The 25,402-nt window shown below is 40.7% G+C and overlaps 3 protein-coding genes across 7 annotated transcripts in view; 1 reads left to right on the top strand and 2 right to left on the bottom strand.

Annotated features, from left to right (window-relative positions):
- LOC120046405 (RNA binding protein fox-1 homolog 2-like) overlaps positions 1 to 3,966 on the top strand; it is a 39,757-nt gene extending 35,791 nt beyond the window's left edge. For 2 of the 5 annotated variants that reach the window (XM_038991611.1, XM_038991610.1), the window contains exons 11-13: positions 232 to 323; positions 610 to 748; positions 872 to 3,966. In XM_038991611.1, coding sequence (XP_038847539.1) covers positions 232 to 323; positions 610 to 748; positions 872 to 916 — 276 coding nt within the window. In that variant the 3' untranslated portion in view covers positions 917 to 3,966. Of the gene's footprint in view, positions 1 to 231; positions 324 to 609; positions 749 to 871 lie in introns of those variants that run through there. The other 3 variants (XM_038991612.1, XM_038991614.1, XR_005476795.1) reach the window with 3 other exon arrangements.
- A 2,730-nt stretch (positions 3,967 to 6,696) lies between these two features.
- On the bottom strand, positions 6,697 to 7,881 carry LOC120045814 (G-protein coupled receptor family C group 5 member D-like). The gene has a single exon (XM_038990749.1). It carries the CDS (start codon positions 7,879 to 7,881, stop codon positions 6,697 to 6,699), a length of 1,185 nt encoding a protein of 394 aa, XP_038846677.1.
- A 9,637-nt stretch (positions 7,882 to 17,518) lies between these two features.
- Positions 17,519 to 19,509, bottom strand: LOC120045560 (retinal cone rhodopsin-sensitive cGMP 3',5'-cyclic phosphodiesterase subunit gamma-like). The gene is made up of 3 exons (XM_038990464.1): positions 19,364 to 19,509; positions 19,156 to 19,196; positions 17,519 to 17,595 (listed from the first exon to the last, which is right to left on the bottom strand). Exons 1-3 carry the CDS (start codon positions 19,507 to 19,509, stop codon positions 17,519 to 17,521), a joined length of 264 nt encoding a protein of 87 aa, XP_038846392.1.
- Between the last annotated feature and the right edge of the window lie 5,893 nt (positions 19,510 to 25,402).

The raw sequence follows: 25,402 nt of genomic DNA, 5'->3' as shown, positions 1-25,402 counted from the left end.
CTTTGATATGCTGCATTATTGACGATTGTCAACAACCTCCAGTGTAATTATTATACTTTTTTTAAACATTTGTTAATACTTCAATATTTAACCGCAAATGTTCTAAACTTGGTTGTTGTACTGTGTGATTCTTTAACTCACTCTGCACTTACACAACTCTGCCTCAGTAATGATCCTGTCTACCTCAGCTGTACCATGGTAATAACCTCCATTTGTCCCTCTGTCTCCCAGGGAGGCTATCCTGCCGCTGCCTATCGCTTTGCTCAGCCTACTGCTGTAACCGGGGCAACTGCTGCCGCCGCAGCTGCTGCTTACAGTGACAGGTAAGAATAAGGAGGATCGTCTGAGGACTCGCGTCCAAAAACAGCAGCCTCGAAATGCAATAATGTGGCCAGACTTTTACACAATAACATGCTAGGCTATGACTCATAGTAGAATTTATTTTAGTTGTGTTTTTTTGGTGGGTATTTATGATACACGTGATCTTACAAATCTTTTATGTGATTTGTAATATCTCAGCCTATTTATGAGTCAGTGCAAGGTGTGTGTTATATTCTCACTGTAACTATGTGCAGCTGAAATACATGTGTTGGTATTCCTCTGGGACAGTTATGGGCGAGTGTACACTACAGATCCCTACCACGCTCTAGGTCCTGCTGCCGCTGCCTATGGAGTCGGTGCCATGGTAAGAGCCCCCCAGCCGCAACACTACAACAACAGGCTGGAAACTGAGTTATCTTCACTTTATGTAAATGTAGTTATTTACTTCTCGCACATCTTTTTCACTGCTGTCTGTCGTTTAAAAACAGCTACATCTTCCTTTCCTTATTTCTAATTTCTCTTTATCTCTCTCCCTTTCTCTCTCCTCCAGGCTAGTTTATATCGGGCTGGATACAGTAGGTTTGCTCCGTACTAAACAGCACTCGCACCATGGAATTCCACATTTCTGAATCTCTTCATTTGGAAAGAGCTCCCCTCCATTTTCTACGGGTGGTAGTATTAACCCATGTGTTTTGGAAAAAGGTCATCCACTCAAGATAAACTCAACTGTAACTCGGCTTGCTTCAACTGTCACACTCAGTGACATAGTAATGGACGAATGAAAACTGCCTGTGAATTTCAAGACTGGCAACAATAATTGAAGACAACTGTGGGAAGAACAAGAATGGTTACATAAAAAAACACTATTGGACATGGATGGAGAAATTGCTGCCCACCAGTAACTTTTTACACTACATCACTACAAACCTTTGCTCCTAATAGTCTGTGGTAATAATACTCAAATGTAAAATGCACACATATGTACACAGCTCAATGTGTTAGTACGACCTAAAAGTAGGCCATCACTAGCCTGAAATCTTAGGTCCTTTATATGAAACACTACATTGACAAAAACCTGCCCAGTGGTGGACTCCCATCAGTTAAACAATGAACACATCCAAGTTTTATTTTATTTTTTAGAACCTGTTCAACAAAAAAGTGAATGGCATGAAGAAATGCAAAAGTAGCAAAAAGTCCATAATCTGAACTACAAAAGCTGAGCGACGACACACGGAAAATGATTAGAGAAATCCAAACAGTCTACCGTTACACCACCAACCCAACTGTAAAAGACAAAAAACGATAAATGGTGTGAAAATGACAAGGAAAAATAAACAAAATGACTTGTTTTTGTTCTGCTTTACCTCAGTTTTTCTTTTCTATAATTGTCTATGAAAAAGCGTTGCTTAAAATTATTATATAATGTGGATGCAATGAAATTACATCCACTATCATAATTTTCCCATTTTCCAGTTGATTAATACTGTTATTGCTGGTCTAAGTATTATGATTCTTACTGTAGTTGAAACTATAATGACACGTGTTTTGACCTGTATCCTTACTATTATATACCTACATTGTTTTCATTTTTCCTTTTGAGAATATTGTACAACTCATGCCTGCTCAACACAACTCCTTATACATTTTCTCTTTACTAGACTATATGACATTCCAGGTGTAGCATCAAAATTGTGACTGAAAGGGGTAAAAACATTGAAAGTGTCTAGGCATAGTTAACATGCTGTAGAAACCAGTCATGCAAGCTGGACCCAGCTATTCACAGATAAGAATGGAATTCTTAGGGGTTTGAGGGAACAAACCAGATGGTAGGAAACATATGAGAGTTACAAACACTGCAAGTTGATGTTACTTTTGTTTTCACCATTTTTAATATATATTTTTTGTCAAATTGACACATACAGACATGTGAGAAGTGAAACACCGTAATGTTCACCCAATGCAATCTTCCTCCCTCCTAAGTCTGGGAATGTTCTAGTCCAGTATGTATTAAAGTCACTGCCTCGATGCTACTTTAAGGTACAGGAAGTGGCCAACAAAAATATATAAATAGTCTTTGACCTATGTATCTCCATATACTCTGAATATCTTATTGCTATTGTTTGTCTTTTGGTTCCAAAGATTCTCTAAAAGCACATTTGTTGGTCAAGTGTAGACATTTATTATACTTTTTATGATTGTTCTTGCTGTTATTTTAGCTCTTATTCTATTTTATGGTGGGTTCAAAGTGCTCCCTTTCAGTTTGCTGATGGTGGTGTTTTAAAAGCACCGTGTCCTGGGAAATGTCATCTGAGAAGTGGAGAGGGAAGATTGGGCCAAACATGAATTTATTTACATAATTTTATAGCAACAGATTAATGGACTTAAAATCCCCAAAATACATTTGGGAACTGTCACAGTTGGTCTTTTAAAACGGGGCTGCTGAATGTGCCGAGGGGTTTGGATGAAGTGGTCCCAGGCAGATAAGTCAGTGTAAAATGTTGGGTTAAATATAACATTTAGGAGTCCACAGTAGACTTGAGAGGGGAATTTGCCATTTTGATACAGAATAAATGTCAGACTAGAGTGAGTGTGATGGTGAAACAAAGCGTTCTATTCCACACCATTTTAAAGAGCCCCCACATGCCTCCTTTTTCCAGGTGAGTGTGTAGTTCAGGGACAGTTGTAGGGTGGAGGACCCAGGTAGAGAGCTGAGCCATAAACCACCTGTTGACATGATGATTACCATGTTACTAGCTGTTTTATCAGGCCCGGAGGGATGCATACAGCTGCATTAGTTATTCTGTTGAGTATTTATGCCATGATATCATGAGAATAAGAATTTTGAACTTCTCTTAAAAAGTATTAAAAGTATCAGTATGCATGTTTCTGTGAGAAGGACGGGGTCAAAAGTCATTTCATTTGTTGCATGAATCAAAACAATTTCTATGGAAAGGAGGTTATGTGAAATATGAAGACAGGATAGAGAGGGGCTTCAACATAGTCCCCTTGAGTTTGTTTCTAGTTGGGGGGAATAATGATATGTAAAATACTGCTTGTTTTAAATGTATGCCTGGGTTATCTATGTTCTTCTGTGGTCATGGTATCATTTGAATTACCAGTTATATCTCTTATTTTAATTTGGAATGTTGAACCCCTGCAGTTTTTATTTTGAAGTATGTTAAGTAAACCAATGATGTTGTCCCACCATGCACAGCAGTTCAGCACAGACTGAACTAATGTTGTTTCCAATGCCTTGCATTGTAGCACAAGACTGCTCTATGGCACAGCAACTGACCATCCCTCCATAACCTTCCACTTGTTACCCAGCAGTGGAGACTCCCATGTGCCCTCTCACGGCTGCTGAGATCACCTTAGACCCAGCTGTGTGTCTGACTTACCCCTGCACTGTGCTGAAGTCAACCTAGTGGGAGTTGTTGGACAGGGATTTCATATGAGTTGGAATTGCATGTGACTTTTTTGTTTTCACATGTGCATTGCTAAGCTCATTGATCCAAGTGATATTGTTTTTATTTTCTTCAAGTGACTTGTGTATTTCTCTTCATTTCAGCCATCTTCATGTTTGCCTTCTATTTCCTGTCATTGTTATTGAATGTACATAATAAACGGTTTGGTTTTTATACTCTTCTTTTCTCAACTCCTTATTTGGGTAAAATGTTTGGTAGATTTTGTTGCCATTGATTATTTTTATGTAATCATAGGGTATGGTTTGGCCACACAGGTCATACCTATTGTTCACTAGTAGTAGAGCTGGTGGCAACTATGCCAACTTGAACTCTAAAGTAGCCAATTTTCTCTAACCAATCTCTCATTGTGTCTAAAGTTAATGAATGTGAATGTCTGGGTTGAGCTTGGAGGAAATCTCATATCCCTGTTAATTGCTCTAATGCACAAGAGGCTAATTGCCAATTTGATGACATGCACTTCCAGATTATTGAAGTAGGACTAATTGAAAGGATTACATTGAGGGCAGTTTGATCAGTGAAACAATAAAGCACATGAATCCACTGAATTATTGAGGTATTGACCCGACTGACTCGCCCACTATGAGATGACCCTGATGGCTATAGGCAGGCAGAGTAGAAAGTTATATTGCTCTCATGTCATTCCTAGAGCGCTACAGATCTATCATATCAGTAAACTGCTATTTGCATGGGGAAATTACATGATGGAATGCATTTGTTTACATTTGGTGGCTCAATAATGGTATGAACATTGAGGTAAATTGAATCCCACCAACAATAATTCACATCTTGTACAGTGTCACCTAGTGGTTAAAACAGTACTACCACTCAGTCTAGCTTATGCTTCTTTTTGTGTGAGAATGAATCAGCCCTCTGCTGTTAGATATGACTAACAAATGTACCTTTTAACATTCCATTTTAATAACACTTTTTCAAACATCACAATATGCATAGCATAACATTGATTTAAACATGTATTTATAAAGTGGGATGTAAAAAGAAATGGCATCCACCTTTACGTAAGATGTTAAGACATGATGACAAGGGTCTATTTTATCGCTGCCAGGTCCTGTCTCCTTCATACATGCCTGGCGCTGCCCCTGCCCATCCCTGCAGTTTCACGCATGCCTGGCACTGCCCCTGCCCATCCCTGCAGTTTGGCACCCTGATACAGACAGATTCACGCCTCCTCCTGCCTGAGACTATTAGACACTGTCTGGTGTTTTCAAGCAGCATGTTGCAAAAACACTCTTGTCACATTAGCTCAGATTCAGTAAGCTCATTCTATCTGGATCCAGCCTGAGTAAAGAAAAATGTAATTAATCAATTGAGCCTTAGTCACGTAATTATGGAAATCATGTTGCAATGCAGGTTCTATTCAAGAAATATACATTTGTAGCTGAACTTCCAAAACATTTCTGGGTCATGTGAGAGTGCATGTATAAATCAAATCAAATTGTATTAGTCACATTCACATATATAGCAGATGCTATTGCGGGTGTAATGTTTTTTTTATATGTTAAGCTGTTAGGTTGTCTTTGTCTGTGGGTGTATGTACATGAAAAGCAAAGTGATCTTAATCAGACAGGCTGTGTCCATAGTATACATCATAGGGCTCGCTGATGTTGGTGGTCTGAGGACGAGGGATGGAGTAATCTTTGTCAGGATCTATTTCCTGAAACACAAACATAGTGAAACATTAAAACATTAGTGCAGTAAATAATGGCAATTAGTTGTTCAGCATTACATATACATTGCTTGTAATGGCAAGGGTCATATTATTTTGTAAGATGTTATTTATCTTTTATGAACAATACAAGACATAAACATTCAAATGACAACATCATACAAACATCAACTACATCACACCTGCCCAGATCCACTAGCACACAACCCCCATTACTTTCCTCCACATGGCCTGAATCTGCACCATTTTCTTTCTCTCCGTAGCCCACGCTCTTTCTATATTGAAATAATAAATCATTTGATTTTTCCATTGTGTTAATAATGGCGAATTGATTGATTTTCACGTTTTTAGTATACGTTTTTTCAAGATGAGAAGAGAATTGTCCATGGAAAACAGAAAGGACAACGCTGCACGCTGCTGCTCATGCTCCCAGGTGATATTTATTTCAACACTTAAGTTTTCATCAGGCGTCCATGTAAAGTACCTGGATGTGCGTATGGTTTTCAGTTTTTGTTAGAGAATCATCCAAACCACCGGGTATCTCACTATACCCCCATGTGCCATGTCTTGAAATATGCAGAAAGACTGATTAAAAGTACATTTACATTGTAATACTTCTGACAGCCAACTTTCTAGCTCCGCCCACAACTTCTGGACTTAATAGCATTCCCAGAAGGCATCGATTATTGAGTCTGTTAGTTTTACACTTAAGACATGACTCTACACTTGTGCTGTAGAATTTGTGAATTTTGTCTCTTGTAAAATACAATTCTATACATTATCTTATACTGGATTAAGCATATATTTTTGTTAGTTATTCTTTATTACAACATGCTGATTCTCATTCCTATTAATCACCCAGTAAGCCCAGAGCCATTTTGAGGCCTACTCACTGTCATTGAGAATCCAGACTCATATGGTGATTGGAAAACGGGGTCTTGTTTTCTGCCTGGGGAAGAGAACACGATACAATGACTCAATTATCTGCAGATTCCATACAGTGAGTCTTAAAGTGACAGATTGTGTAGTTAACCTCATATGTCATATTTTATCCATTGGAGCTAGTCCATATATAATGTAGCTTCCATGCTAACTTATGAGTACTGTACCACCAGTCAATTTTCTGTGTTTCTAATGTTATGTTGCTGATTAACTAAACGTAGACATGCAGTACAGTATATTTCCCTGCTTTACTCCATTCCAGTGCTACTGTTTCTCACTTCTCCGTTCCTCACCGTCGTTCTCAAAGCTTCTGTTCTCCCTCCCTTCTTTCGGGCTCCCCAGCCCTGGCAGGTTGGCGTTGGGACTGGTCCATCCGCCAAAGTCTAGGGGGCCCTCCTTGGAGCTGGCCTCCCACCTGCAGAGGAGAACCACTTGGGCTAGTCCGTGGCCCAGCAGCAGGACCCAGCCGTTGGCCACTAGGGCTATACTCAGCACCGGGTCATCCCACTGCGGCCGCCGACCTATCTCCATGTTACCCCGGGTCAGCAGGGAGATCCACACCACCCAGATGGCAGCAGACACCAGCAGGGTGAGGCAGAGCAGCGTGGCCTGGACCTGGCTCTGTCGGTGGCTGCCCCCGCTGTAGCTGTAGGTGAGACAGGAGCGGCAGAGGCAGTATAGGGATAGGACCAGGCCGGCGGCCAGCAGAACCAGGACGTAGATGAGCAACATGACAAACTCCCCCTGGGAGTACTGGCAGGGCTGGCCGTCCCGCAGCAGCACGATGATCAGCCACTCTGTAGCGATTACCACCTGGAGGGTGAAGAGGGCCAGGGCCACCCCAGCCTCCCCCCAGCCCCGGGCCACAGAGAAGCCCAGCAGGGCCAGGCAGCGAGCCAGCAGGCAGGAGAAAGCCAGGGAGAACAGCACCCCGAACAGGAAGAGGCGCGTGGGGCATGTCTGGGTGGTGAGGCGGATGACGAAGGCAAAGGTCAGGGCAAAGACCCCCGCCGTGCTGAGCAGGAACAGAGCCATGGAGGCTACGCTCCCCCCGATGCCCCTGCGCTGGCGGGACGACACACACATCCACAGGGTCCAGAACAGCAGCCCCACCAGCAGTCCTGAACTGACCACAAAACCCAGTGAGGCCAGGCTCTCCACCACGATACCCCATGCCGCCTGACGGTCACACAGGTAGGAGTACACGGGGTCCAGATCCGCCCCACACCCCAGGATTGCATCCTGGGAAGTGGAGTTTGAGGAAGAGTTGCGCTGGAGGAAGGAATTGGTGCCTCGGTTGATAGTGGATTTTACAGTGGGATTGTTAGTGGTGGTATTGGGGATAGCATTAGAGCTAGTGGCAGCAGTGGGAGGGATGGTTTGGTTGAGGGTGCTGGCATTCAGTGTGGTCTGACATGTGCTGGGAAGTGGGACATTGAGTAGTAGCATGAGAAAAATAGATTTGTGTATCTGGAATGAAAAGACCATCCTTGTGTTTTGTTTTGTCTGCATGTTGTTGTCCTTCCTCTCTGGTTTTCTGTTTTGATGGTATACTCCCTGCTCAGATGGGCCTTTGCTACCTGGAAAAAGTAGCATACATGAGAGCATGTATTTTTAACTCTGAATATCTTTATTTATAGAGCATAGCGGTATTTAGGACAATCAAATCAATTAAGGTGCTTTTGAATAAAGATGCGAGAGAGAGAGAGAGAGCAGCCAGAGGGAAGGGAGCAGCCAGACCACAGACATGCCAGGACAGGGAAATAACTTTGTGTACACGGTAAGAATAGAGGAATTAGGAGTGATTTCATTAGGAACAGGTTCTAGATACTCTACATCAGGGATGTACAACTTGGAGGGAGTCAGGGCCACAGAAGATCTGAACTCATCATGAGGGGCTGCAGTTGCTCGCGGGTCTGCGTACCCACATTGTTTTACAGATCATTTCCTGAAATTCTACACATTTTTCCATAGGGTGGAGAGAAATGTTTTCAGTTTTTAATATTATATCTGAGTGACTGACTAACATAATCATATCATAGCATTATACTGTTTTTTATACGGGACAGTTTAGATAGCTGGCCGCAAAACTAACTTAGGGATCTAAAAAATGTTAGCTGACATGGGCTAATTGAGTGACTATCAGTGCTTTACATGACAAGAGAATAACTGCTGATGCACAACCACATTTCCAAATTGCACCTTGTATATTCCACTATTTTAACTCGCAGCAGTAAGTTGAAACCCCAACTGATTTTATAATAAATAAATTGGGACGTCCTGTTGCCCATCCCTGCTCTCCCACAGAGGACAAATATAGACTACATTAACTCATAAAGTCGTGTGAAACCAGGAAAGAGGGCAATAGGGAGTGAGCGTGACAGTGAAATACAAATGAAATGGGGGGTTGACACACTGAGATTGGAAGTGAGAGGGAGTGAGATAAAGAAGCCAGAGATATACTCTCCTGATAGTTGATTGTCACTTCCTCTAGTTCATAACAGAGCCCTTGTTTCAGTGTCAGAGATTCAAATATGACATTGAATATGCTTATCGCTGGGTAAATATGGCCCTGGCCACTTTATTTAACCTTTAAGGATAACTCTGTTTTGCACAGAGGGCAGGAGATAAAACCTCTAAAAGTCACTAAAACATCTCTATCAAGTCTATCTTCATTGATTATTTCAGGAACATGTTTATGTGACTGGTAATTTGTTACATAACATAAACAAATATTGAATAAAACAGTTGTTTTGAATGTTTTTCCATTGATTGGGTTGTTGAATTGGTTGACAGTAACAACAGTCTAAACAATAATGATTAATTGTCATCCAACAACAGGAGACATGAAGGCATCGCTGCTTCAACTGCTTACTTTTAATCTTGTGAGCAACATTTTTACTTTAAAACAACAAACTCTTCCTGTGGCAAAACAGGTGGCAAAAAAATTGGTAGGATATACCTCCATTCAAGCTACAACTTTCGAACTAACAAAGACGAGTAACATTGATTGATTTACCCTTTATCCGGAGGCTGCAGTGCATCCACCTCTGTGGTTGGTGGTTATTTCTCTCCTACTTGTAGTTCCACTTGAGATTTGCAATAAACTCTCAGCTGATGCATCAGTAGACAGTCATCTATGTATGAACGTGCCTCCTAACTCAAGGATGTTCCCATATCTTTTACAGGCAGTGAAAGAGGGAGGGAGGGAGGGAAAGCAGGAAGAGAGGAATGAGAGAGGGAGGAAATTATTTTGGAAACGAAAGATCAGGATTTTTTTCACCTCACCCACATTTACATCTAGTGGTGAAGCGATAGGAGAGAAGTTTGGACTGACCCACCCCTGACTTCCCCTCCTCTCACTGTCTTTTTCTTAGTCTGTCTCACAAAACAGCAAAGTATAGGTGGGGCTCGAATCCCTGGAGGCTATGGAACAGGCACTGATACACACACACACACACACACACACACACACACACACACACACACACACACACACACACACACACACACACACACACACACACACACACACACACACACACACACACACACACACACACACACACACACACACACACACACACACACACTATATATATAGTATCAAGGAAATGCTAAAGTTGAACATCTAGCTATGAGAGTTGACCACATGATTGGAAATGATATCCATAGGCAAAGATCTGAATGCCAGGTCATCATAAATAATCACACTGCTGGTTGCTATGTTACAGAGAGAGGTTAGAGGTGAGGGGGAGGGTTTCCACTAGTTACTACAACCACAAACTCAAAATGGGTTATTCATTCAAACAAAAATGTGCTTTTTGCTTTTAATTTAAGGTTAGGTTTAGACATAAGTGTGGTTATGATTAAGGTTAGGTTTAAAATCTCATTTTTGTAGAAATGGACATGGTTTATTACTTTGTGGCTGTAGTAACTAGTGATGACCAAGGAGGAGGAAGGAGGAGGCTGAATAACACAACTGACTCATCTAACTGTCCCTGAGACTAACAGTAACCACTTAGACATAAGCTCACAACATTGATACCCCTCAGGTGGTGTATGTCAGGGAGGGAGAATGCCTTCCAATGGGTCTCTGTATGAACAAGCCCGTGCTGAGCTCCTGGGTTCAAGTCTGTACAGGCAAGGACGTTCTGTAAGGTGTGTGTAAATGGAGCAGAGGGGATAAACACTGAAGCTTTCATAGAGACAGACACAAAGGCCGGGATAGTTTGTCTGTTCACAGTATAGGATTTCCATAAGCTTCAGGGACCTAGGCGAAGAATATACAGTATCAGCAGACTATCAAGAGTTACTAAATAAATATTAAAGCACAGACACAGACTGACCTATGACCACAGGGCATCAACCAAAACATTGTAGCAACACAAATGGCAAAGACGTTTTGAGAAAGATATTTGGGGGACTGTGAAATAAAGGAGTTGATTTCGCCATCCTTTCGTGTGCTAAGGGATTGTAACACCTAGGATATTGTCTGGAATATTCCAAGAGTGGCATACTGTATTATTCTTACTCAATATTTGTGGTTGGTATGTCATGGAAATGAGACATTGTTGTGTAAGACACTGGTGACAGTTGGATGTGTTTCTGAGATAAGGACATGTACAGTATGTTTGGGAAAAACCTAACATAGTAACCGGTTGTGAGAAATATATACAGTACCAGTCAAAAGTTTGGACACACCTACTCATTCAAGGGTTTTTCTTTATTTTTTTACTATTTTCTACATTGTAGAATAATAGTGAAGACATCAAAACTATGAAATAACACATATGTAGTATGTTACTACATATCATGTAGTAACAAAAAAGTGTTAAACAAATCAAAATCTATTTTAGATTCTTCAAAGTAACCACTCTTTGCCTTGATGACAGCTTTGCACACTCTTGGCATTCTCTTAACCAGCTTCATGAGAAATGCTTTTCCAACAGTCTTGAAGGAGTTCCCACATATACTGAGCACTTGTTGGCTGCTTTTCCTTCACTCTGCGGTCCAACTCATCCAAAGCCATCTCAATTGGGGTTGAGGTCGTGTGATTGTGGAGGCCAGGTCATCTGATGCAGCACTCTATCCCTCTCCTTGGTCAAATAGCCCTTACATAGCCTGGAGGTGTGTTTGGGGTCATTGTCCTGTTGAAAAACAAATGATAGTCCCACTAAGCGCAAACCAGATGGGATGGCGTTTCGCTGCAGAATACTGTGGTAGCCATGCTGGTTAAGTGTGCCTTGAATTCTAAATAAATCACAGACAGTGTCACCAGCAAAGCACCACCACACCTCCTCCTCCATGCTTCAGGGTGGGAACCACATACATGGAAATCATCCGTTCATCTACTCTGCGTCTCACAAAGACACGGCGGTTAGAACCAAAAATCTCAAATTTGGACTCATCAGACCAAAGGACAGATTTCCACAGGTCTAATATCCATTGCTCGTGTTTCTTGGCCCAAGCAAGTCTCTTCTTGCTATTGGTGTCCTTTCGTAGTGGTTTCTTTGCAGCAATTTGACCATGAAGGCCTGATTCATGCAGTCTCCTCTGAACAGTTGATGTTGAGATTATAGGTTGACCGATTAATCGGAATGGCCGATTAATTAGGGCTGATTTCAAGTTTTCATAACAATCGGAAATCAGTATTTTTGGACACCGATTTGGCGGATTTTTTTTGTTGTATTTTTTATTTAACTAGGCAAGTCAGTTAAGAACACGTTCTTATTTTCAATGACGGCCTAGGAACGGTGGGTTTAACTGCCTTGTTCAGGGGCAGAACGACAGATTTTTACCTTGTCATCTCGACGATTCAATCTTGCAACCTTACATTTAACTAGTCCAATGCTCTAACCACCTGCCTCTCATTGCACTCCACGAGGAGCCTGCCTGTTACACAAATGCAGTAAGAAGCCAAGGTAAGTTGCTAGCTAGCATTAAACTTATCTTATGAAAAACAATCAATCAATCAATCAATCATAATCACTAGTTAACTACACATGGTTGATGATATTACTAGTTTATCTAGCGTGTCCTGCGTTGCATATAATCGATGCGGTGCGCATTCGCGGAAAAAGGACTGTCGTTGCTCCAACATGTACCTAACCATAAACATCAATGCCTTTCTTAAAATCAATACACAGAAGTATATATTTTTAAACCTGCATATTTAGCTAAAAGAAATCCAGGTTAGCAGGCAATATTAAATGGGTGAAATTGTGTCACTTCTCTTGCGTTCATTGCACGCAGAGTCAGTGTATATGCAACAGTTTGGGCCGCCTAATTTGCCAGAATTTTTACGTAATTATGACATAACATTGAAGGTTGTGCAATGTAACAGGAATAGTTAGACTTATGGATGCCACCCGTTAGATAAAATACGGAACGGTTCCGTATTTCACTGAAAGAATAAACGTCTTGTTTTCGAGATGATAGTTTCCGGATTCGACCATATTAATGACCTACGGTTCGTATTTCTGTGTGTTATGTTATAATTAAGTCTATGATTTGATAGAGCAGTCTGACTGAGCGGTGGTAGGCACCAGCAGGCTCGTAAGCATTCATTCAAACACCACTTTCGTGTGTTTTGCCAGCAGCTCTTCACTGTGCTTCAAGCATTGCGCTGTTTATGACTTCAAGCCTATCAACTCCCGAGATTAGGCTGGTGTAACCGATGTGAAATGGCTAGCTAGTTAGCGGGGTGCGCGCTAATAGCGTTTCAAACGTCACTCGCTCTGAGACTTGGAGTAGTTGTTCCCCTTGCTCTGCATGGGTAACGCTGCTTCGAGGGTGGCTGTTGTCGATGTGTTCCTGGTTCGAGCCCACGTAGGAGCGAGGAGAGGGACGGAAGCTATACTGTTACACTGGCAATACCAAAGTCCCTATAAGAACATCCAATAGTCAAAGGTATATGGAATACAAATGGTATAGAGAGAAATAGTCCTATAAATACTATATTAACTACAACCTAAAACCTCTTACCTTGGAATATTGAAGTCTCATGTTAAAAGGAACCACCAGCTTTCATATGTTCTCATGTTCTGAGCATGGAACTTAAACGTTAGCTTTCTTACATGGCACATATTGCACTTTTACTTTCTTCTCCAACACTTTGTTTTTGCATTATTTAAACCAAATTGAACATGTTTCATTATTTATTTGTGGCTAAATTGATTTTTATTGATGTATCATATTAAGTTAAAATAAGTATTCATTCAGTATTGTTGTAATTGTCATTATTACAAATACATTTAAAAAAATCGTCCGATTAATCGGTATCGGCCTTTTTTGGTCCTCCAATAATCGGTATCGGTATCGGCGTTGAAAAATCATAGTTGGTTGACCTCTAGTTGAGATGTGTCTGTTACTTGAACTCTGTGAAGCATTTATTTGGGTGTCACTCCCTGACCTTAGTTATCTACAGTGGGGCAAAAAAGTATTTAGTCAGCCACCAATTGTGCAAGTTCTCCCACTTAAAAAGATGAGAGAGGCCTGTAATTTTCATCATAGGTACACTTCAACTATGACAGACAAAATGAGAAAAAAAATCCAGAAAATCACATTGTAGGATTTTTAATGAATTTATTTGCAAATTATGGTGGAAAATAAGTATTTGGTCAATAACAAAAGTTTATCTCAATACTTTGTTATATACCCTTTGTTGGCAATGACAGAGGTCAAACGTTTTCTGTAAGTCTTCACAAGGTTTTCACACACTGTTGCTGGTATTTTGGCCCATTCCTCCATGCAGATCTCCTCTAGAGCAGTGATGTTTTGGGGCTGTTGCTGGGCAACACGGACTTTCAACTCCCTCCAAAGAGTTTCTATGGGGTTGAGATCTGGAGACTGGCTAGGCCACTCCAGGACCTTGAAATGCTTCTTACGAAGCCACTCCTTCGTTACCCGGGCGGTGTGTTTGGAATCATTGTCATGCTAAAAGACCCAGCCACGTTTCATCTTCAATGCCCTTGCTGATGGAAGGAGGTTTTCACTCAAAATCTCACGATACATGGCCCCATTCATTCTTTCCTTTACACGGATCAGTCGTCCTGGTCCCTTTGCAGAAAAACAGCCCCAAAGCATGATGTTTCCACCCCCATGCTTCACAGTAGGTATGGTGTTCTTTGGATGCAACTCAGCATTCTTTGTCCTCCAAACACGACGAGTTGAGTTTTTACCAAAAAGTTCTATTTTGGTTTCATCTGACCATATGACATTCTCCCAATCTTCTTCTGGATCATCCAAATGCTCTCTAGCAAATTTCAGACGGGCCTGGACATGTACTGGCTTAAGCAGGGGGACACGTCTGGCACTGCAGGATTTGAGTCCCTGGCGGCATAGTGTGTTACTGATGGTAGGCTTTGTTACTTTGGTCCCAGCTCTCTGCAGGTCATTCACTAGGTCCCCCCGTGTGGTTCTGGGATTTTTGCTCACCGTTCTTGTGATCATTTTGACCCCACGGGGTGAGATCTTGCGTGGAGCCCCAGATCGAGGGAGATTATCAGTGGTCTTGTATGTCTTCCATTTCCTAATAATTGCTCCCACAGTTGATTTCTTCAAACCAAGCTGCTTACCTATTGCAGATTCAGTCTTCCCAGCCTGGTGCAGGTCTACAATTTTGTTTCTGGTGTCCTTTGACAGCTCTTTGGTCTTGGCCATAGTGGAGTTTGGAGTGTGACTGTTTGAGGTTGTGGACAGGTGTCTTTTATACTGATAACAAGTTCAAACAGGTGCCATTAATACAGGTAACGAGTGGAGGACAGAGGAGCCTCTTAAAGAAGAAGTTACAGGTCTGTGAGAGCCAGAAATCTTGCTTGTTTGTAGGTGACCAAATACTTATTTTCCACCATAATTTGCAAATAAATTCATTAAGAATCCTACAATGTGATTTTCTGGATTTTTTTTTCTCATTTTGTCTGTCATAGTTGAAGTGTACCTATGATGAAAATTACAGGCCTCTCTCATCTTTTTAAGTGGGAGAACTTGCACAATTGGTGGCTGACTAAATACTTTTTTGCCCCACTGTATGTTTTCTTTATTATTTTGGTTAGGTCAGGGTGTGACTAGGGTGGGTATCCTAGTTTTGTATTGTCTAGTTTTTTTTGTAAGTCTAGGGTATGTAGGTCTAGGTGATGTGTAGGTTTATGGTGGCCTGATATGGTTCCCAATCAGAGGCAGCTGTTTATCGTTGTCGCTGATTGGGGATCATATTTAGGTAGCCATTTTCCCTTTTGTGTTTGTGGGTTCTGATCTATGTTTAGTTGCCTGTCTGCACTATCCATATTAGCTTCACGGTACGTTTTGTTATTTTGTTCATTTTGTTCAGTGTTCGTTCTTTAAATAAATAAGAATGTACGCTTACAACGCTGCGCCTTGGTCTCCTCCCTACGACGGCCGTGACATTGGGCTGCAATCTGAGGTGCAGTTAACTGTAATGAATTTATCCTCTGCAGCAGAGGTAACTCTGGGTCTTCCTTTCCTGTGGCCGTCCTCATGAGAGCCAGTTTCACCATAGCGCTTGATGTTTTTTGCGACTGCACTTGAAGAAACTTTCAAGTTCTTGACATTTTCCGTATTGACTGACCTTCATGTCTTAAAGTAATGATGGACTGTCATTTCTCTTTGCTTATTTGAGCTGTTCTTGCCATAATATGGACTTGGTCTTTTACCAAATAGGGCTATCTTCTGTATACCACCCTACCTTGTCACAACAAAACTGATTGGCTCAAACGCATTAAGAAAGAAAGAAATTCCACAAATTAGGCACACCAGTTAATTGAAATGCATTCCAGGTGACTACCTCATGAAGTTGGTTGAGAGAATGCCAAGAGTGTGCAAAGCTGTCATCAAGGCAAAGGGAGGTTACTTTGAGAATCTCAAATATAAAATAGATTTAGATTTGTTTAACACTTTTTTAGTTACTACATGATTCCATATGTGTTATTTCATCGTATTGATGTCTTCACTATTTTTCTACAATGTAGAACATAGTAAAAATAAAAGAAAATCCTTGAACGAGTAGGTGTGTCCAAACATTTGATTGTTACTGTACATTTGTTAAAGTTTCAAACTACAGTCTGCTATGGTGGAGCAATGTAGAAAAAATATGGTTGAATTGTATGCTTATGAATGTTCATTAAAAGAATGTCAGTTGTTCGTGAAAAGTATAACATACTCAGATTTTCATTTTACACCCCATCATGGAAGGGGTTGTATTTTCTCATATTTTCTCAGAGATGACAGAAGAGCAAAGGACAACATGAGTATTGAAAATAAAAACTTTAATGGATCTATCAGGACATACAATCACACATACACATTCCGTCATATAAATGTGTTTGTGTGCATAACACATCGATGTATTTATATTTTGTTTGGTGGCGTACCGTACACTAAGAAGGGGGCAGTGTGGCACCACAGGGATAACAGGGAATGCCTTCACCATAATGATCTATGACAAAGCATCACACACCCTCCTCCCTGGTCTCATCCCTTTCGTTTCCTGTGTGTTCACAGTAGCACGCCTTATCAACAACAAGTAAAAAACACAATGCAAAAAAAAAGAGATTGGGGTAAAAAGGGAGGGTAACGAAGGTAGAGGTTGCATTGGAAACAGAGACATATTTACAGTTCTGTAGTAGACTATAAGCAAGTACAAGCTAGTCATAGCTAGTCTTTGCTTGCGTCCATTTCTGTGGTTGATGGTTCCCAGAGGAATTGCGGGACTAAAGGGATCTGAGGGATTACAAAAGGAAAGAGGGAATGGGGAGCCGAGGTAGGCTATTGTAGAGAGGGGTGGGGGTGGTCTTGTCGTATCACATCAAGTATCTCTTATGTCCTGTATAAAATACAGTATAATACTATTATATGATAATAATACAAATAAACAGTTCAGTGTTCCGTCTCCCCACCGTATGTGGTCTTTCAGGCCGCAGTGCCTGACCACAACAGACTTAAGAACAGCGTGGAGTGACGAGACGACTTTAGGGGGATGGCCAGTCGCCTTATGGTGGCGCGCCAGACTAACACAGAGGGAAGGGTCAAGAGCGGAGAGGTTAAGGGAAGGCAGGAGGCAGTAGTCTTAGATGATTCCATATTTGGCCAGATCACTGAGCTCCATGTCGCCGTAGGCCTCCCATGGGCAGACCACTGCTATGTCTAGAGAGAATGAGAGAGGGAGAAATAATTAGTATTGATTGTCCAGTTGATGAAAAAGGGCAAGGAACACTTGTTGGTTGTCTTGGTTGTCGATATACAGTGCCTTCAGAAGGTATTCCACATTTTGTTGTGTTACAGCCTGAATTGAACATGGATTAAAACACACAATACCGCATAATGTCAAAGTGGAATTATGTTTTTCAATTTTTTTTTACAAATTAATTGAATTCAAATCTGAACTGTCTTGAGTCAATACATTTTCTTGGATGGACTCACTCTGTGTGCAATAATAGTGTTTAACATAATTTTTAAATGACTACTTCATCTCTGTACCCCACACATAAAATTATCTGTATGGTCCCTCAGTCGAACAGTGAATTTCAAACTCAGATTCAACTTCAAAGACCAGGGAGGTTTTCCGATTCCTCATCACAAAGGGCACCTATAAAATAATAAAAGCAGACATTGAGTATCCCTTTGAGCATGGTGAAGTTATTAATTTCACTTTGGATGGTGTATCAATACACCCAGTCTTTACAAATAAACAGGCGTCCTTCCTAACTCAGTTGCCAGAGAGGAAGGAAACCGCTCAGGGATTTCACCATGAGGCCAATTGTGACTTTAAAACGGTTATAGAGTTTAATGGTTGTGATAGGAAAAAACTGAGGATGGATCAACAACATTGTAGTTACTCCACAATACTAACCTAATTGACAGAGTGAAAAGAAGGACCTCTGTACAGAATAATAATATTACAAAACATGCATCCTGTCTGCAACAAGGCACTAAAGTAAAAATGTGGCAAAGCAGTTCACTTTTTGTCCTGATTACAAAGTGTTATGTCCAATACACCACATTACTGAGTACCACTCTCCATATTTTCAAGTACAGTGGTGGCTGCATCATGTTATGGGTATGCTTGTAATCTTTAAGGACTGGGGAGTTTACAGGGTAAAAAGGAAACGTAATGGAGCTAACCACAGGAAAAATCCTAGAGGAAAACCTGGTTCAGCCTGCTTCCACCAGACACTGGGAGATGAATTCACATTTCAGCAGGACAATAACTTAAAACACAAGGCCAAATCTACGCGGGAGTTACTTACCAAGAAGACAGTGTATGTTCCTAAGTGTCCAGTTATAGTTTTGACTTAAATCTGCTTGAATGATCAGAGCTAAAATGTTTAAATAATAATGGGAAAAGATTGTGCAAAACTCTGAGACTTACCAAGAAAAACTCACAGCTGTTATCGCTGCCAAAGGTGATTTGAACATGTATTGACTCAAGGGAGTGAAAACTTATGCACGTATACTTATTTTCATTACATTTGCAAAAATGTCTAGAAAGATGTTTCTCTTTGTCTTTGTGGGGTATTGTGTGTAGATGTGTGAGAAAAAAAAAATATTTAATCCATTTTGAATTCAGGCTGTAACATAACTAAATGTGGGATAATTCAAGGGGTATGATACTTTCTGAAGGTGCTGTATACTGAAAGTAGAAATACAAATATATAGATGAACAAACATGACTACTGATGATTGCAGATGGAATATCAAAATTACCTGTGCCAAGACCCTCCATGCCGGGGATGTCATCACCAAATCTGCAATTGACAAGGAAACATGTTTGTATCTTACAGATTCTAGAATTTGTCTGTCTGCATTTATACAGGTTTGAGAATGTGAGAAAACTAAGTGCTTGTTAGTGTGAATATGTGGAACGGTTGTGAGTGGTTTTTGTGTGTATCTGTGATGACAGAGAGATTCTCACCCTTTCTGGCCAGGCTTGGGGGCCTTGCTCTTGAATGTACGGGTTTGCCTCTGCTTGAACTTGGGGGGTCCCTTCTTGGGGGTGGTGGGGCCAGCTGTTCCAGCGGGCGTTGCCAAGGCACTTCCTGCAGGGGGAGCTGTGTTCATTTCTGCTGAGGTCTGACACAGAGAGAGACAGAGATTGTTACAAGACTGTACATAATATAACATTTGAAATGTCTGTATTGTTTTTACATTTTTGTGAGTGTAATGATTACTCTTAATTTGTGATTGTTTATTTAATTTTTGTTTATTTCACTTGCTTTGGTAATATAAACATGCTTCCCAAGCCAATGAATCCCATTAGAAAGAGAGATGGTGAGCTGTTATAGCGTTGGCCAGAAAGTCTATAATTTCCCTCTATCATGTATTATCCTCACTCCCATTTTCTACGTCTATCTTGGCTAGTTTTACTTCACTTCAGGTCTGTCCACCCCCCCTCTTCTTCTCTACTGCTGTCTTTCTGCTAATCTCTATCTCTCTGCCAGGCTCCCTCCAGCCACCTTACTGGTAATCAGAAAAGATTAGGGGGATTTGGCTAAACAGCCAGATTATCTCTGATTCCATATAAAACCCAATTTGATGAATTGCCTTCTTAAATCCCAGGAATGTCCTCTGTGTCACACGCAATTGCTTAGATCACAAAGGGAGGGGGAAAATCACCTCCTTAATTTCTCAGTCCCCATAATATGTTTTTCAAAACATCTTTCCCATTTGGGTTGGTACATTGTCTTGACACTGGCCACTCTCCTTTCTTAGCATGTACATCTTCTTCTTTTTGGATGTCTGATTTTACATTATCAATTATTTTGACCTGACTAAAGTATTGAATTGACTAGAATTTATATACATGCATATAGCATTGTAACAGTATTGTAAATTATATCTTCACTACTGTGCATCTGATTTAAGATCACATTGGCCTTTGATGTCGTCAGTGAAAAAAAGGTTGATCCTTATGACTTAGTAAGGATGTCGGGACGGACGTCAATTAATGATGGTATTGAGACCGGCAGTGGCTGGCCTGCCAATCTCTTTAGTGGCTCAGACACTATACTGGCCACACTCTGTCCTTGTTCCTGTTCTTCTTCATCCGTTTAAGCAGTATCCTCCTAATCTGTCTCCTGAGTACCCCTTTCCCCGAACCTGGGAGCTCCATAATCCTGTTAACATAATGACGTGGATGGAGCTCACTTTACCAGGACACGGTATGTAACTCAACAGATGCTGCACCTGCATGAGTTTACAGATCTGGCTCTCCCTATGCTGCTGCCTAATGCCCATCCAGAGTGGATAGAGATCTGTAAAGCTGTGCAAAAGCATCTGTTGTTGTGATTTCCGTCTCTGCTTCTAACAGGTGAGTTTAGCCTCTCTCTCTAGGAATATGGTGTCTGCTCTCTCTCAGATATCTGCCTGCCACTGGAAGTTTTGGATGCACATTGAAAATCCTGTCATTGTTTTACAGCTTTTTAGATGTTGCACTGCGGTTTTGAAAATGCCCCCTAATGAGCAGAATTAACAGATCAACTGTTTCTACAGTGTTTCTGCAGGTCAACTGTTTCTACTGTCACATCATTTATCAATTGATTGGCACAAATGTTTTCCCACCTAGTTCCCACTGCGCTATTATAAAAAAAATCTCAATGTTCCAATATCAACACTAACATACCACTGAGTGTGAAGCAATGCATTGGGCATGCCTTCTTAATGGTATTCTAGTACGGACATTGGAACTTGCTGCCAATGATTTTAGAGTTAAGATGCACACGTTTGTAGCTATGTGGACTTCTGTCTACCACACAAATTGATTCCTCCATGCACTGTGTCCATAATCCATTGTTTCACTTCCCAATCTGAATGCACACTCATTGCTATCATACTAGAATTCTCAATTGAGCAGTTGAGCTACAATTACAAATGCATGTACATTCTGCATCATGGCTACAGGTGTTATATTTGCATGAGTCAATCAATCACAATCTTAGATGTTCCTGCTTGATACTCTTAGAACTTTTACTTTATACTTCCTTTACAAGTTATGTGTACTTATACTGTAGCACTAATGTATTCATCTATATTAGCAATAAGTAATTAAGTAGTAATGTATTATTTCTAAGGAATAAAAAAAAAAAGTAGCAATAAGGAGGCTCCCTGTAACTACTCCCAAGGTCGTTGCTGTAAATGAGAATGTGTTCTCAGTCAACTTACCTAGAAAATAAGGGTTAAATAAAAATAAATAAATACATAAAAAGTCTCTGCCTCACCTAATTTCACAAATGTTCCAAGGAGCTTCTGTCTCGAAATGAGAGCTACTGCTGCATGTCAGTCCAAGAGCAAAATGAACACAAGGAACCGGCCTTCATTTAAATACCTGATTCTTAATCCTGGAGTCTCCTGGTTTCCAGTCACATGGTCTCCAAAAAGGTTAGCCAGCTCCTTCACCACCCTCACCCCACCTCCATTCCTGGACATCAGAGGGGGTGGGGACATCAGTGAGGCAGGTCAATATGGTCGTTTTTAACTAACTTATCCAATTAAGCCTTGGCACGCCTGTGTCAAGCTTGTCAAAGGAGTCGACATTGTCTGTATGTGGTTGCGTTCCTGGTCCATGTGATGGGTCTTTAAAGAGTCTGCGTTGTCACTGTGATTGGTCTTTAAAGACTGTGTTGTCACTCATGATGTTCCTTGATCCTTGTGATCAGGTGGTACGGTTAGACCACTATCTTCTCCTGACAACTATTTTGTTGCTTGAGTGGGATATTTTACCTAAGATACATCGATAGCTCTAGTAAAATAAAAAATAGCACACACAAACACACCTGAAAAATAAAGAACATTTCCTGACTTGTCATGTAGGTTAGGGGTCAATTTACTAAAGTTATTTTACTTGGTGATAATCAGTGTGTCTGTATTTAGTATATTTTTGCAGGTGGCATTCTTTAACAGTCCTGTTACAGCTGGTATATAGGCCTACCTGTAATTTACCATCAGAAATAACATCAAAACATTTCTGATTATTAAACCAACATTGAAGCCAATAGCAAAAAATAGCAACATTTTTCAGAATGGATTTTTTTTGTGGATAAAATGAATAATGTATCAATCCCGTTACTCATAATTGGCTAGACAATCTTTTCCAAGTTAACTGAAAACCAAGTTAGTCGTCATGTCCGTCTTGCAGTATTCGGTATATACGTCAGAGCATTGAGGAAGTACTGAGAATCTGCATTGCGTAAGATCATCCTTTTCTAGTATGTGACTACATACTGTGAGTCCAATACTTTTAGCTATATATCCAATCACCACGCAGCATCTTACTGTATCAAGGACATTCAAACAATAAGTGATTTTTATGAATGTTTCAGAGCTAACTGTAAGCACATAGTTCTGAAATTTGTTTTAGAGCAAATACAACAAACTGTAACAGTAGATAATTCCCAAATCACTACAGTTTATACTCTAGACAGTACAATTTAAGTGTAGCACTACTTGTGATCATTACACACCATCAAACTCTTTTCACCCCATTCCTTTCTTCAGTGCTATTTGTATTAGTAATAAAGTGCAGCATGAATCAAAACCTCTGTATGGGGAGAGGGTGTAGTGTTGTATTTTACTTTTCCTTGTTGAATATGTGGTAAAAATGTTAATGTCCATGGGGAATAATTAGATGGGAAGGTGCCCATTTAATGGGGAAATGTACTTACTACGACTGTGATATGTGGTTCTCAACTAGCTATCTTAATAAGATGAATGTACTAACTGTAAGTCGCTTTGGATAAGAGCATCTGCTAAAGGACTAAAATGTCAATGTAAATTAACCGTGACGGTGTTGGCAAAATCCACATCGTCACAGGAGGCAACAGTCTAACCACAGAGCTCTGACGTGCAATTACGTTGACCTTGAGGTCTGGCATGGTGAAGTGGCCAAATATGGACCTACAGTTAATGGGGACATTCTGGATTAGAGATTTAGGACCCGTTGGTACAGGACAGACCAAGCAGTGCAGACCAAGGGCCCTTAAAGGAAGCTGACGCTATTTCATATACAGTACTTCATCACGTACCTGATAATGGAGGTCTGGGGACCAGTATTTAATTAATTGGTGAATTGGTAGCAAAGTTGACAACATGCCCTTATCGGTCCTGTGTCTCATAAGAGATATTTAATATAATTTGGATCTTTTTTTGTTATGAATGACTCTTGGATATGTTGACCCAGACCCCTGGTTTTGAGGGCAGGCCAGTTATAGAAACCCTTATCTGAATGACTCAGAAGCATAGATATGGATCAGCCTCTCAGACAGTACCTGGGTTGATGAGGCTAGGACTAGATCATTTCTTGACCCCTTTAGAGAGATCTTGATTCTATGTTCAATTATTGACCTGTGACAAAAACAGCTAATATCCTGTAACTACATACAGAACATTGGATAAACAGAATATTGCGTTTTCTGTTGATACATTGTGAAGACACCACTTGGTCTTTCACTTTGTTGTCTGTGCACAGATGAAATCAATGTCGATGAAACATCTAGAATAGCAATAGCATTAGTCTACGTCAGGAAGATATAGCTCAAGAGGTTATTTAAGTACAGTTGATGTGATTAGGGATCTCTTAGTGATGACCCGTCTGACAGACAGTTAAAAGACAATTAACTGTTGACAACCATTTTTCCATAAACAACACTGACATTTAACTTTAAAAGCAACAGAAAGTCAAAACATGGTGTTAGTATTAGTAGGTCAATATGTAAATATTTTAAGAACACAGGCCCAGCCTTTTCTTTATGTGCGCTAACAGTAATACTTGGATAATTGGATTACAGGGGTTAAGAAATTAGCACTGACTTACCTGGATGGGGTTTGACTTTACTATAGGCAGTACATAGAAAGACAAATACACAGTATGCATTCTACATGAACTGTCTTGGTGTGTACAGTCGGAAGTTTACATGCACCTTAGCCAAATACATTTAAACTCAGTTTTTCACAATTCCTGACATTTAATCCCAGTAAAAATTCCCTGTCTTAGGTCAGTTAGGATCACCACTTTATTTTAAGAATGTGAAATGTCAGAATAATAGTAGAGAGATTGATTTATTTCAGTTTTTATTTCTTTCATCACATTCCCAGTGGGTCAGAAGTTTACATACACTCAATTAGTATTTGGTAACATTGCCTTTAAATTGCTTAACTTGGGTCAAACACTTCGGGTAGCCTTCCACAAGCTTCCCACAATAAGTTGGGTGAATTTTGGCCCATTCCTCCTGACAGAGCTGGTGTAACTGAGTCAGGTTTGTAGGCCTCCTTGCTCACACACGCTTTTTCAGTTCTGCCCACAAATTTTCTATGGGATTGAGGTCAGGGCTTTGTGATGGCCACTCCAATACCTTGACTTTGTTGTCCTTAAGCCATTTGCCACATCTTTGGAAGTATGTTTGTGGTCATTGTCCATTTGGAAGACCCATTTGCGACCAAGCTTTAACTTCCTGACTGATGTCTTGAGATGTTGCTTCAATATATCCATATAATTTTCCTTCCTCATGATGCTATCTATTTTGTGAAGTGCACCAGTCCCTCCTGCAGCAAAGCACCCCCACAACATGATGCTGCCACCCTCGTGCTTCACGGTTGGGATGATGTTCTTCGGCTTGCAAGCATACCCCTTTTTCCTCCAAACATAACAATGGTCATTATGGCCAAACAGTTCTATTTTTGTTTCATCAGACCAGAGGACATTTGTCCAAAAAGTATGATCTTTGTCCCCATGTGCAGTTGCAAACCGTAGTCTGTCTTATTTTTGGGGGTTTTGGAGCAGTGGCTTCTTCCTTGCTGAGCGGCCGTTCAGGTTATGTCGATATAGGACTCATTTTACTGTGGATATAGATACTTTTGTACCCGTTTCCTCCAGCATCTTCACAAGGTCCTTTGCTGTTGTTCTGGGATTGATTTGCACTTTTCGCACCAAAGTACATTCATCTCTAGGAGACAGAACGCG

The sequence above is a fragment of the Salvelinus namaycush genome, chromosome 4, assembly GCF_016432855.1.
Source record: "Salvelinus namaycush isolate Seneca chromosome 4, SaNama_1.0, whole genome shotgun sequence".
In the NCBI taxonomy this organism is placed as follows: domain Eukaryota; kingdom Metazoa; phylum Chordata; class Actinopteri; order Salmoniformes; family Salmonidae; genus Salvelinus; species Salvelinus namaycush.
This window is presented reverse-complemented; position numbering and strand designations above follow the sequence as displayed.